This window comes from Balaenoptera musculus, chromosome 3 (genome assembly GCF_009873245.2).
Source record: "Balaenoptera musculus isolate JJ_BM4_2016_0621 chromosome 3, mBalMus1.pri.v3, whole genome shotgun sequence".
NCBI classification, from domain to species: domain Eukaryota; kingdom Metazoa; phylum Chordata; class Mammalia; order Artiodactyla; family Balaenopteridae; genus Balaenoptera; species Balaenoptera musculus.
The window spans coordinates 39,143,758-39,158,502 of NC_045787.1; the positions used below are offsets into that span (position 1 = coordinate 39,143,758).

At 39.5% G+C, this 14,745-nt stretch overlaps 2 protein-coding genes and 1 long non-coding RNA gene across 11 annotated transcripts in view; 2 read left to right on the forward strand and 1 right to left on the reverse strand.

Moving 5' to 3' along the window:
• LOC118891846 overlaps window positions 1–1,168 on the reverse strand; it is a 143,919-nt gene extending 142,751 nt beyond the window's left edge. For all 9 annotated transcript variants that reach the window (XR_005019193.1, XR_005019186.1, XR_005019190.1 and 6 more), the window contains exons 1-2: window positions 1,060–1,168; window positions 233–771 (exon numbers count right to left, since the gene is read on the reverse strand). This is a non-coding gene — a long non-coding RNA (uncharacterized LOC118891846). The remainder of the gene's footprint in view (window positions 1–232; window positions 772–1,059) is intronic.
• Window positions 1–14,745, forward strand: part of ITGA1 (integrin subunit alpha 1) — a 162,119-nt gene that overhangs the window by 10,020 nt on the left and 137,354 nt on the right. The window lies entirely within an intron of this gene.
• On the forward strand, window positions 457–4,804 carry PELO (pelota mRNA surveillance and ribosome rescue factor). The gene is made up of 2 exons (XM_036845629.1): window positions 457–1,488; window positions 1,778–4,804. Exons 1-2 carry the CDS (start codon window positions 763–765, stop codon window positions 2,207–2,209), a joined length of 1,158 nt encoding a protein of 385 aa, XP_036701524.1. The 5' UTR covers window positions 457–762; the 3' UTR covers window positions 2,210–4,804.

Consider the following 14,745-nt stretch of genomic DNA (forward strand, 5'->3'; position numbering starts at 1 on the left):
AGTCGTTCTTAAGAAACAGCTTCTGGACAGACCAGCTCCAAAAAGCGTGTGGCGTCTGAGTGCGGATAAGGCAGGAGCAAAGCGGGCCGTAGTTTGGACCTTGGGGCCAAGTCTGCACTTTTCAGAGTTCCTTTTACTTTTCCGTAAGTTTTGAAATTGCATTTACCCGGAGGGAGAAGGTGTAGCGGGGCAACCGCACACAGCTGAAAAAAATATATATATTTGCACTCACAAACTCCCCAGATTCTTCACAAACAGGGGTGGAAGAGAAAACTTAGGACGTCCAAATTCAGCATTAATACGAAGGAGTCGCCACCAAACATTCCGTGCACTTTCCTTGGGTGGTTTATTCTCCGGGAAACACCTCCCGGCTTAGTGCGCCTGCGCACGCGCAAGCTGCGGCCCCGCCTCCCCATTGGGGACGTAAAACGTGCGCCGGGAGGCAGGACGTGGGTTGCGCATGCGCTCTCACTGCATCGGCCTCGGTCTGTACGGCCCCAGGAACCGCGGAGGAGGTGTTCGCCGGTGTCTCTTGCGCCGGTTCGACGCGGCGCGCCGCGAGACCACGAAACGGAAGGGCTAGAGTAAGTGTTCCCCCCGGCCGCTAGAGTCATATAGAAAGTGTTTGCTTCCCGCCAGGCAAGTGCCTGTAGGAACCGGACCCCGCCCCCTTCCCGGCCTAAACTTTCCCCTCCTTACCCCTTTCCTTGTGGGGATCCCCCTCGGTTCCTCTTGTTCTGGCAGTGAGCCCCTGCCAAGATCATGAAGCTCCTGAGGAAGGACATTGAGAAAGACAATGCGGGCCAGGTGACCCTGGTTCCTGAGGAACCTGAGGACATGTGGCACACCTACAATCTAGTGCAGGTGGGCGACAGCTTGCGCGCCTCCACCATCCGCAAGGTACAGACGGAGTCCTCCACGGGCAGCGTAGGGAGCAACCGGGTCCGCACTACTCTCACTCTCTGCGTGGAGGCCATCGACTTCGACTCTCAAGCCTGCCAGCTGCGGGTCAAGGGGACCAACATCCAGGAGAATGAGTATGTCAAGATGGGGGCTTACCACACCATCGAGCTGGAGCCCAATCGCCAGTTCACCCTGGCCAAGAAGCAGTGGGACAGTGTGGTTCTGGAGCGCATCGAGCAAGCCTGTGACCCAGCCTGGAGCGCCGATGTAGCGGCTGTGGTGATGCAGGAAGGCCTCGCCCATATCTGCTTAGTCACTCCCAGCATGACTCTCACTCGGGCCAAGGTGGAAGTGAACATCCCTAGGAAACGGAAAGGCAACTGCTCCCAGCACGACCGGGCCTTGGAGCGGTTCTATGAACAGGTGGTCCAGGCTATCCAGCGCCACATACACTTTGATGTTGTAAAGTGCGTCCTGGTGGCCAGCCCAGGATTTGTGAGGGAGCAGTTCTGCGACTACATGTTTCAACAAGCAGTGAAGACGGACAACAAACTGCTCCTGGAAAACCGGTCCAAATTCCTTCAGGTAAAACAGTCTTACCCAGGGATAATTAAGAATGGGCAGAGGGGTTCGTGTAAACGACTCCTAAAGTTTTAGAACTAGGAAAAGTACAAGAGGAGGAAGGTTTAACTTGACTGGGATTGTTAAGTGAGATCATGAAATGAAAAGAGACTAGCAAATTGATATAGTAAACTTGGCTTAAATTCTTAAACATATAAAGCCTTACCAGTGCTTTTGGCTTGAGGTCATTGTGGGCTGTTTAATGGGTACTCTATGAGATTCTTTTGTCTGACTTTTATAATTGTGATTCTAGGTACATGCCTCCTCTGGACACAAGTACTCTCTGAAAGAGGCCCTTTGTGACCCTACAGTAGCTAGCCGCCTTTCAGACACTAAAGCCGCTGGGGAAGTAAAAGCCTTGGATGACTTCTATAAAATGTTACAACATGAACCTGACCGAGCTTTTTATGGACTCAAGCAGGTGGAGAAGGCCAATGAGGCCATGGCAGTTGACACGTTGCTCATCAGCGATGAGCTCTTCAGGCACCAGGATGTAGCCACACGTAGCCGGTACGTGCGGCTGGTGGACAGTGTGAAGGAGAACGCAGGCTCTGTTAGGATCTTCTCCAGTCTTCATGTGTCTGGGGAGCAGCTCAGCCAGTTGACTGGGATAGCTGCCATTCTCCGCTTCCCTGTCCCTGAACTCTCTGACCAAGAGGATGAGTCCAGTTCTGAAGAAGATTAATGATTGGAACTAATAATCGAGACAACCTGTGTCTCACTCCTTCACTGTTACATTTTCTCAGCATCCTTGTGACAGAAAGCTGCAGAAGTGGCACTTTGTGATTCTTACAGGGGTTTCTCATGTATTTGGTCACACTAGGTGATTTGTGGTTGTCAGGATATGTATTCAAATTGAACAATAAAAGGAAATAATCTCCATGTATTACCATCTTTATTAATTGGGATCATTTTATTTCATAATTATGAGTTATTTGCAGTCCTTAGAAACATTTTGTGTATTAAAAACGAATGCCTGTATATTCTTTGGAATAGACTGTAAAATCCCATACTGCATGCTTTGAGGTAGTTTTCCTTAGGAAAAGCTTTTTAATATCTCATCTTCAGTTTACATTGTTTATTTTAATTCGGCATGGTGTTCTTACACTGGTTTTCTTAATGATCCTTTTCTCCCCATTTCCCCCACATTCCATTTTTTTTTAATTTTTAAATTTATTTGCTATTTTAAATGATAGCTAAATAATTAGAAGACTTTTCTTGAGGACAACTTTAAAATGTGTTTTTCTTAAGAGACTTGTTAAACTAATCATGTTAAAAGTAATAAGGTGGGGGTTTTTTTTGCTTTAGAGCTAATCATAATTGCTTCAGAGGAGCACTTAATTAGTTATCTTTAGGTCATAGAGCTTTGGTCTGCTAAGGATCCTCAGGATGATCTATTTAAGGTGCCTTTATTTTTAAAATGAGGCTGAGGTATGTGATTTGCTTATGGGCTATTAGTGGCAAACCTAGAAGTAGTCCCCAATCTGGACTTGAGTTCTTTGCACTGCTACACTATTTATGTATTTATTTTTTGGCTTATCATAGTTAAATACTTAATGCTACCTTGAATTTGTGTTTGCTTTTACATTCTTAATGGACTGTTTCTATGTCCTGTTTTAGGGGTGAGAAAGCCTGTTCAGAAAGTTTAAGTCACATCGTTAGTATTTGGCAGTTGATTTGTACTCCAGCTCTTTACCATACTTAGGGAATTTCGGCAAATAGCTGAGAGTTTAAAATATTTTCATTATTTTTTCCAAGAGTTAGGGAGGGGGCCTTGAAATGTAATAGCATCTTGACCTTTTACGCATCTCAACTTAGCAAAGTAATTAGGAAAGGCCTTATGAAGAAAGAGTGATAATTCAGTCTGTAACTCCAGGATCAGTGGTGCCTGCTTCAAATAAGGACACTAAGTAAACTTTTGCTTGTCCTGTCTGTGTCTGGGCCTTTTTCTTGGTGTAAGTGCCAGGTTTGGGGATTATTTTTTATAAACTTCCTAACTAATCTGAACCTTTTTATCTGTAGTTAGGGGTAGACACATCCATATACTTTAAAACCACATTTTTATATGCCTGCTGTACTTCCTAATCAAAATAATTCAGATTGTCATTTCATTATAATTCATGAATATTTAAGATATCATTAAAAGTATGTTACTAATAATTTGGTAGGAGTGTAGATATGAAGTCACTAAGATTCTTAATGTTAGAGCCTGATTAATAATGCATCATATTCTCAGGAAGAATTTGGAGATTTAGGGCCTCGTGCTCATAATCTATGCAGAACTGGTTATTCCTAGCTGTTATCCTTGGTAATAAAAACCAGGGGAAATAAAAGCTTATGGTAAGTCTAACCAATACATTTTAGGACATAAGTTCTCAAATTTAGCTGCCTCTTAGCTTCACCTTGGGAGCTTTAAAAACTCTATACCCAGACTGGACCCCAGACTAAATAACCTTGCACCCCTAGAAATGCTGGGGTGTTTTTTTAAAATTATTATTAAAGCTCCCAGGTGATTCCAATAGGCATCAAGGCTGAGACCCTTGATTCAGGCCTTGCTCTTCAAAAGTGTGGTCCATGGACCAGCAGCATCCCCTGAGAGCTTGTTAGAAACTGGAATCCAGGGCTCTACACTAAACCTATTGAATTGCAATCTGTATCTTAACATCTCCAGCTGATTGCTGTGTATAATCAAAGCTGATAAACAAGCAATAGCTTATTCTCCCTGTGCTAGTTAATCTCTGCCTAGGGTTGCCAGCCATAGAGAAAAAGATTTGAGTTTTAAGATCTTTTAAGAGAGCTAAACTGCCAATATTCAATTACATTATCTATATAAACTGTCAATATTCAATTAAATTATCTATAAAACTCTAAATGAAAGCCTGTTTATATGTCTATAACATATTTAAAGTATCTTTAAGAATTTGTATTTTTAAAAAGTTACATATTATACCAATACCATTATCAAGAGTATAAATCTTCCTAGATGCATAGGTGTAAATATCAAAATAGTGATAGGAGCATGTAAAATACAAAATTAATTCAAATAATTATTTTTTACTATTCTATAGAAAACAAAATGAACCATAGGTCTCTGGAAATCGTGCAGTAGTTTAATTCCAATTGCTATTCATTAATAAGGAATGACTATGGTAACAAATGGAAACACTGTCAGTAACATACCTCTCTAACGCAGTGTTGTACTGTAAGTTTCCATTTACCATAAGGTGCTTGTTGTAAACAAAGATTGCTACCCTCACTAGGCTCAATAAACGAGAAGTTTGCAATTTGTTTCATTTTGTTCCAGATTTGAATACATATAAAATTACGTTTTGCTATTCCTGGTCTATTATATGTTAAATATTTTGCTAATTTTACGTCTGGACTGTTGATGCTGGATTTCACTTTCATTACTCCCTTATATACAAGTTGGATTCCCCCCACCCCCAGGTGCCACTAGAATAGCTTTGTAAAGCTAATTTTCTTTTATCTCTAGTTACTTTCAATCATTAACTTTAGTTTCCTTCTTTAATCCCTGTAACCGGATCTCAAACTCACAGTATCTTTAACAGAAGTGACTCATAACTTCTGCAGTTCATATATTCTGGAACTGAAATTCTCTGTGTTGCTAAAAAAAAGTACACGGATGAAATGGTGTATATGTGAATTCCCCAAAGTAGAAGCTGTTTGTTGGGAAGGTACTATTTTGCTTTTAAATCAGATGGTTTTCCAAGTAAATAAAACTGGCAGTTTGTATTCAGTATCGGGATATGTTGAATTACATGTTGAAAAGGGGTTTCTAAGGTGTTTCTTAGAGTTTGAGGAGAGAGAAATTCTTTCGCCTGTGGCCAGAGCTTAGATATGGGGCATCCATATTTATATTACACCAGTCAGCAAGGGCAGTACATTTAATTTTATCTGTTCATTTTTTTAGTACCTGTTTGAACCAAGTACTGAGCTGGGTTTAGGAAAGAAACATGTAAACAAATCACTGGATAAAAGTAACTTGTAGAAAGTATGAGGGCACAATGTTGCAAGGGGTCGCTTTTAGAAGGAACTTTATAGAGCAAGAGCCAGTAGATGTACTTAAAATGATAAACCTGGAGAGGTTATCAGGAAGAAGAGGAGGGCAGGGCAAGTGTGCTAATCACATTAGACCCTCCATGCCACAATAAAGAGTAGGTTCGACCATTATGAGAAACCACTGAAAAGTTTAAACAGGAGAATGGCATGATAAACTTTGCATTTTGCAAATATCACTGTTTGGCAGCATCAAGGATGCATTGGAGGAGGCAAGGTTGGAGGCAAGGAGACAGATTAAGAGAACACTTATTAGAAAAATTTAAGAGGAAAATGATGACGGTCTAAACAAAGGCAGTAAGAATGAAAAGTCAAGAGGAGGTATTAGGAGATAGGCTCAGAGGGACGTGAGGTTTGTTCAGAGCTATGGAAGGAGTAGAGTCTAGGGGTAAATCTCAGATTTTTTTTCTTGACTGGTGGGAGACATGAGGGCATAATTCAGACACAGGAAAAACAGGAAGAGAAGCTGACTTGCAAGGAAGAACAATAAGTTCAGTTTGGAATCTTTGGTTTGAAGTGCCTGTGGGACACCTGTAATGCTTTTCCACCAGACTGTTGTATGCTTACTTACTCCCTTCAGGTTTTTGCTCAAAATATCACCTTCTCCATGAAGTCTTCCTAAACCAGCCTTTTTAAAAAATGTACCTTCTCCAAGATTCCCTTATCCTTCCTTGTCTTATTTTTCTCTGTAACGCTTAATTTCACTTAGTTGTTTTGCTTATCATCTATCTAGAATGTAAGCTCCAGGAAGGCAGAGATTATTGTCTATTAGGTCATTGCTATATCCCCAATGCTAAGAACAAACCCTGGCACAGAGTAGAGGCGCAAAAAAAAAAAAAAAAAAGACTAAATGAATGACCAAATGAATCAATCTCCGGAAGAAGGTCCCTTAGGCAATTGTGCATACAGTTCTGAAGTTCAGGAAAAAGCATTTGGCCGGGGATAATAATACAAGAAATGTTCAGCATATAAGCAGACCTGAAATCATGGAGAAAAAAAAAATGACCTAGGAAGTATTAGTAAAACTAGAAATAAAAGAGGGCCAGGCATCAAAGCATAGGGAAACAGCAATATTTAATCTCTTTAAATGCTACTTCATTCTCTGTATTATCACAAAGCACAGGTGTTTATAGATTTCAACACTTAATATAGTCAGATAATTATTTTTCCCCTACATATCTCTATAGTGTACTAGAGATATACATGTAGAATAGCTAAAGTATTGATTTCATAAAAAGCTGAATTTTTAAAAGTTCTTAAGATAAAAATTTCTAAGTCGGGGGGCAAAAACCAAATTACTTTTGTTTATGTTTTTTAAGTGGATCTTAACATACATGTACATTTACTAATTTAGTGTATGAAAAGTTAGTTTTAAAAAATATATTAGGGGTGATGATTTAATTTATTAAAAGATTTTTTTCAGGATCCCCATAGTACAGGGATTATTAGCAAGCTCTGTTTCATTCAGGTCGAAGGGTTACTGCTATATGGCCCTTAGCCCTCATGTCTCCTACCCTAATGTGCATCTTTGATTCCCTCACCACTTCCTCTTTTACTCCCTGTGGGACCAGAAGTGTCAGAGTTGTGACATAAACTTTGCAAAGTTATACCTGTTCTAAAAATTGATTTTGACCAGCCCATAATTTTGTTGATACACATTTTTCAGCAAATGAGTTCCCAGTTAGTGAAGAACAACTAAAATGGGGATGTAAAAGCAATTATAAAAAGAATAAACAATTTCAGATAAAGTTTTTAAAGCCCTAAATAAAAGTTTTCTTCATATTGATGTTAGCGTATTTAAACTTTGTGCTGTGATTCAGTTTACGTATTTTAAAAGATTTAGTAGTTTAGAAAAGTGCTATTCAAGATTTTCATAATGCATTGTGTGTATTGCTGATGAATTCTCAATTTAGAAGTTTAGTGCAAAAGTGTTACAGAAAAGCCAAAATGGTTTCTAACGGAGTTGAGATGCAAGTATAATACTTCTGTGTATCAAGGATGCCTTACTTAGAAAAGATTCAAAGTCAGCAATGCAGCTAATTAAGATGTTGGAGAATAAAACCTCTAGTAATGGCCTAGAACAACTTGAGGAGTTACTTAACATCATCAAGTAGCAGGTAAACTTCACTAGAAATAAAAAAGAAATTGGCTAAGTTCAGGAAGGAGATAGTTAAATTAGAAAGACTATGAAAAAGCATTGGCAAAAGATATTTGTTAAGCTGAAGTGGAAATGATAAAATCCCATTCATCATGTTTCTTTACATGGCAAGAATTCTTCCTTTTTGGGAAGTGTTTGATACAGCATCACCATCTCTATTCTCATCCATATTTTAGAGTGTTCTTTGTAGATTTCCAAGTATACTAATTGAAAGATAGCCCATTTATTTTTCAGTATTTAACTTCTCTATCTTAAGAAACATGTTAGTGTATTCTGTTGTGGTAAAGAACACCGGGAAGGAAACTGGGATATTGTGAATTTATTCATTTAAATTTAGGAGAAGCTAATGTGTTTTCTCAAGGAAAATCCACTTTTGCGTGCAGCACTTTAGTTGTATGCAAGTCTGCTGACACTATCATTTTTGCTTTTGACAGTGAATATTTTAATCCTATAACATTTGACATCAATGTGGGAAGGTCTTATATTTCTAGATGCCAGTTGCTAAAGATTGTGACATTTATGACAAATTGTAGGGATTTGGATTACCGGTCTTCTTTTAAGTTCCCTTTCCTTCATCCCTTAACATTGCCCACATTCTTTAGAATGCCTGTTTTTCTATAACGTAGGAGACCTAGAGGACTTAGAGCTTATTTCAACTTAGGCTGCCACATTTGGTTCCAAAACACCCAATACTGAGGCAGGGCAGTATCTGCCAGACAGCAAATACCAGAGAACAGTGTCTTTGCAGCCACACTGCCTGGCCATGCACAGAGTTGGCACCACTGTCCCAACTCCAGGAATGGACAGCCTGTTAAAATAAAAGGAACCACGTGCTTATTAAAGACCAGACCTGTGGGAAGTGCTTTAAAAGGAAATATTTAATTCTTTGAAGAGTCCTATGAGAAAGGTTTCGTCAGTACTATTTTCAGGTAAGAAAACAAAAGAGGTTAAATAATTTGTCCAAAGTCACATAGCTGGTGGCTGTGATAAGGTACCCAATCACGCAACTCCCTAAAAATATAAAAATGCCAGTCCATTCCTCAATTTTCTGTTTGGAGTAGGTCAAATGCACCTAGAAATAGAAAAATTGTTTGGTAACATTAAATTTTATGTAATCGGCCAAAGTTTGTGGCAGTCATTTTGTATGTTTTTTTATTTACCTACCACTGTTATTTTTCATCTCTCATGAAAAATCAGGAACTCAATCATATGGCATTCTAGTCTGAAATATAGTTGAGGATTAGAAAGTGTACAGAGACTGTTGTAAGTCTATATATTAAACCAAGCCCCTCAAGCCTTTACTCAGCATGTTACTATTTCACACTTAGTTTTAGCAAGCTTGTTTTTAAAAAAAGTTTTAAGCCTACTGTCTTAATTCATGCATTATTCTAACATAGTAGCACCTTAAGTGGCAGAAACTATGCTACTTCGGTATGCAAAGATGAATTAAGATATGTGTCCGTGGTTTTAATCAGCAAATTAGATATCAAGGAGAGATGACCACAAATGGCCAAGCTGACAGGGAGGTGACTGCAGTGAGAAATGACAGCTCAGGTGGATCCTGAATCACCATCGGAAGAAAAAAGTCTAAGGCTTAGAGGCTTTCACTGGGGCCTGAGGACATTACTGTGTTATAATAGCTGGTGCTCATATTGAGGAAAGGATTGAATTACATTCAGTGCATTACATTCAGAAGTCAAGGAAATGTATTGTCTTTCAAAATTACTTTTCTCCAAAAATCATTAAAAGATAGTCGAACTTAAAGAAATCTTTAGCTATCTGCCATACCTAGAATGACAGTTCCAGATAGCCAGAGTTTTACCATACCTTAATAGTCTTAATAAAAAAACTTAAATAATTGTTGAAAAATGAATACTTGTTAAAGAAAAACATCCCAATAGATTTTAGCTGTAAAATTTATTCAGAGGTAGGAGGTCCTCTGAGTTCAAGTCTAAGTTCCAGAAGTTTTATGTCTGGAATTTTTCGTCAAGTCCTAGTGTAAACATCAACTAGAAATTTTTGTTTGACACCAGTGTGAAAAATTGCTCTGTGGATATAAAACATTTTAATCTTGTGTTTCAGCTCATTGATCCTGTGACCATAATTTAGAGTTTTGTCTTCCTCTCCAAGTATATTGTTGACAATGGTAGAAGTCACTTTTTTTTTTTTTTTTTTTGTTGAGGTGGAGGAGAGGAAGATAGAAAATGCATTGTAGTACACGGCTCTGAATCATTTAGAATCATAAAAGGTTAATGCTGTATGGAAACTTTTATGTCATCTGACCTACTCACTTCATGATACGGGTGTCAACTGAGGCCCAGAGAGTGTTGGTAACTTGCTCAAAGTCGCTCAAACAAGAGTTTTTCATAGAGTCCACATTCCTGTTTGATCCATCCTATTCCAATTTCTTACGCATTTTCTTGTCACCAGTGCACATTGGGAGGCAGTTGGGGTAAGTGAACAAAGACCAATATGGGATTCTAAAAATGCCCTAAACCCTCCTTTATCAAATAATTCTTCATCTTGGGGCAAGACAGTTTCTCTCTCAGAAGCATCACTGAGACTCAAACCCAGCTTTGAAGTCCATTTGTCCATTCTTCGAACAACTATTTGTCTTCTGCTAGAGAAAGACTCTGCCTCCTGCCTTTCTTCTTCTGAGAATCAGTTCGTTCTTCTGACAGCCACTTACTAAATACTATGTGCCAGGCACTCTGCCAGCCCCCAGAGATATGAGGTGAATAGAGAAGGTCACAGTCCCTTCCTTCAAGGGAAACCCAGTCTAGGATGGGGAAAGACAGAAAGAAAACAAGCAACCATAGCACTGCAATAGGTACAGGAATAAGAACAATGTGGGAATCTGAGAGCTCAAAGGGTGCTCTTAGCTCAGCCTGGCTTCACTGAGGAGGTGCTATCAGAGCTTAAATTGGTAAATTCCAGAAGCTCACACTGATCTTGCATTAGTTTCTAGAGAAATGAGGCAAAGGAGACTGAAAGCATTCCTCTCAAATTTACTTGGTAAAATTTTTTTCTTCTAAATATTGGTCCCTATAATCCCTAAGCTCTCTCTAAGCTCTGCAGTGAAGAGTCAACAAACCTGAGAAGAGACATCATGGAGAAAGGAGGTTATGTTGCTTCCTACTCTCAGAAAGAAGTGAAAAAGGCATCAGTGGAATCAGAAATACAAACAGGAGACCATGACTGAAAAGAAGAGAAAGATGCCAGAGCCATTGTATTTTCCATATTTTTGTTATCTCCTGTTTCTCTCTGATGACTTAACAGCAAACCAATTAAACCAGAAAAGAGAGCTTGTTGCTCAGTAAGCGGGGGAGCAGGACATCATGTCCTCTCCACAGCCATTCTTGGAAAAGAGGATGTCCAGGGTAGAGCGGGTGGTGGTGGCCTCCTCGGGGAAAGGGAAGCAGGCTTCTGGGCCTGCTGTCAAGCGGGAAGTGCCAGAGAGCTGACTTGGGCCTGGGGAAAGCCCAGAGGCTGACCAGCAGGAAGACCTGGGGTCTTTCCTATCTCTTTATTCACCATTTTATCCTTGGTATAAAATTCAGGAAAATAACCTTCATAAACAACTTCTCTCCTAAGTAGTACATTTTACTAAATGGCCAACATGGATTGGGTGTGGTGGAAGGAAAGGAAATTTTCTGCAGAAGGGAGAAAAGAACACAGTCTATTTTATGAGGAGGAATGAACTCTGGGAATAGTGCTCTGACCCTGTGTGTCTCAACGGTATTCTCAGCCTGGGTGAAAGGAAGTGGAAGAATGTGTGGAATGTGGGGAAGTGGGAAGAGCCGAGACACAATTAGTTCTCTTCCTCATTAAATGTAGGAATATATTTTTAAGAAAATGGGTCTGTTATCACTATAGTAAATTTGGGCCTAACTCCTTGCCTAGAACTTAACAGAGCTTAATAAGTGTTAGAATTTTTCCTGCCTTTCTGGGAATCATTTTCACCCTTATCTCTAGCTCTTCTACTCTCTCTGGGTCACAGTAAAATATAGTGGGAAATGGTGTGAGTAGACAGGACATGTGGAGAAAGACCCGGCCTTTTTAATAATGGTTTGCTGTAGATTTTAAAGCTCTTAGATTTGCGTTTGATGCATGGGTTCCCATATGTCCTTCTAAATGAATTAGAAACTTTAATTGTCAGAGTCAAGAAAGTAATACAGCCAGATTTTATACTTGAGACTATAAAAAGGATGTTGCACACCAAAAATTACAGTGTAATTTACATGCTGTTTGCTACAGTTACAAAAAAGACTGTATATAAGCATTTGCAAAAGCATCGCCTTTCTGAATAACTATGAATCACAGAAGAAGTCATCTATGCCATTCTCAGAGGACTCTGGCTGTGGTAGGGCAGACATGAGAACTGGCCTGTGAATCAGATCAGGATGTGCCCACGCCCTACCAGTTGGTTGTGTGACTTGAAATCATTTCATCCTTTTGAACCTCCATTTCTTCATCAGTAGATTGAGGAAAGATGGGTGGCACTTGATTTCCTAGGCACCCTTGCAGATCCCTGATTCTACTTGGTGCAGTAGCAATAATTGTTTGTTATCTTTAAAAGTGGTATCTCTCCAGCAAAATAAATCTTCAGTGACTCTCAGGTTTAAAAAGAATCTATTTTGCACCATATTCCAAAAGCTGCCAAATTTGGGGTTTGGCTGACTGCTAAAGAGAGCAGCCTGCTAGAAGGAGCAAATTCCAGAGCTGAGGGTCATTTTTTTACAATGCTTTGCCAATACTCCCATATTTTCAAAGTTGTTGGGGGCCTTTAAACTTGAGCATCAGGAGAGAAACAGTTGTTTAAAACACTTTGTCAATAGGTACACAAAAATTTTCAACTGTACAAATATTTTTGAATAGTTTGCCACATTCCAATGACATGCTAAGTTGCACAGTCCTGCCACTTTCCTCCTTGTTATTTTTCCTCCCCTATCAACTTTGCTTGCTGTCCCAAAGAACTAGGTAATGAGAAAACACAGGTCTTTATTTTTACCGGAATGTTCTCTCAGTTTAGCCAGTGGTTCTCAAACCAGGCAGCTAGGGGGTTTTAAAATCACATGATGACTGGGCCCACCCCAGGCAATTAAGTCAATATTTGGGGAAAGGAATCCAAGCATCTGTACATTTAAAAAAAGCTCCCCAGGTTTTTCTTTCTTTTTTTTTTTAACTTTTTATTTTTTTTAACATCTTTATTGGAGTATAATTGCTTTGCAATGGTGTGTTAGTTTCTGCTTTATAACAAAGTGAATCAGCTCTACATATACATATATCCCCATATCTCCTCCCTCTTGTGTCTCCCTCCCACCCTCCCTCTCCCATCCCTCTAGGTGGTCGCAGAACACCGAGCTGATCTCCCTGTGCTATGTAGCTGCTTCCTACTAGCTATCTGTTTTACATTTGGTAGTGCATATATGTCAGTGCCACTCTCTCACTTCATCCCAGCTTACCCTTCCCCCTCCTCATGTCCTCAAGTCCATTCTCTATGTCTGCGTCTTTATTCCTATCCTTCTCCTAGGCTCTTCAGAACCTCTTTTTTTTAGATTCCATATATATGTGTTAGCATACAGTATTTGTTTTTCTCTTTCTGACTTACTTCACTCTCTATGACAGACTCTAGGTCCATCCACCTCACTACAAATAACTCAATTTCATTTCTTTTTATGGCTGAGTAATATTCCATTGTATATATGTGCCACATCTTCTTTATCCATTCATCTATCGATGGACACTTGGGTTGCTTCCATATCCTGGCTATTGTAAATAGAGCTGCAGTGAAACATTGTGGTACATGACTCTTTTTGAATTATGGTTTTCTCAGGGTATATGCCCAGTAGTGGGATTGCTGGGTCATATGGTAGTTCTATTTTTAGTTTTTAAGGAACCTCCATACTGTTCTCCATAGTGTCTGTATCAATTTACATTCCCACCAGCAGTGCAAGAGGCTTCCCTTTTCTGCACTCCCTCTCCAGCATTTATTGTTTGTAGATTTTTTGATGATGGCCATTCTGACTGGTGTGAGGTGATACCACATTGCAGGTTTGATTTGCATTTCTCTAATGATTAGTGATGTTGAGCATCCTTTCATGTGTTTGTTGGCAATCTGTATGTCTTCTTTGGAGAAATGTCTATTTAGGTCTTCTGCCCATTTTTGGATTGGGTTGTTTGTTTTTTTTGATATTGAGCTGCATGAGCTGCTTGTAAATTTTGGAGATTAATCCTTTGTCAGTTGCTTCATTTGCAAATATTTTCTCCCATTCTGAGAGTTGTCTTTTCGTCTTGTTTATGTTTTCCTTTGCTGTGCCAAAGCTTTTAAGTTTCATTAGGTCTCACTTGTTTGTTTTTGTTAACACTCCCCAGGTGTTTCTTATCTGCCACCAGGTTAAACCTTGGCCCTTCATCACCTACTAGGCCAGTTGGCCCTAAAGTGTTCTGTGGCCACAAAACCAGTCAGGGTCTGGCTAAGAAAAAGAGATGAAGCATAGAAAAAATTGTGAAATTGTAGATTAATTATCCCCACTACTGAAAAGGCAACTTTAAAAAGTTAATGAGGGGAGTGTATTTCTTTAGCTTTAATGCCTCATTGCAAGATTTGACTATACCTTATGTATTTTGCCTTGCTATAATAAATTCACAATTAGGATGCATAGTGACTATAATAAATTCACAATTAGGACTGATAGTGAATATTTATTGATGTACATATATTGCTCTACATAGTGAAGGGGGTTACAAAAAAGTAGCTCCTTGAAGGATGGAGCTTATAAATCTTGGGATGCAAGAATTATGTAAGATGGAACAAGGCGGCAAAATCGTATATTTTACAGAGAGTGAAAGCTAAAATTGTTGGCAACCGGAAGATAACACAGTTGAGTGGAATCACCTAAGAAGGTGGTATTTGAGTCTGGGGCACCTGAATGTCTTCTTTCACTCAATCAGCAGGCAGCAGTGGTAAGAACATTGGCTCTTAG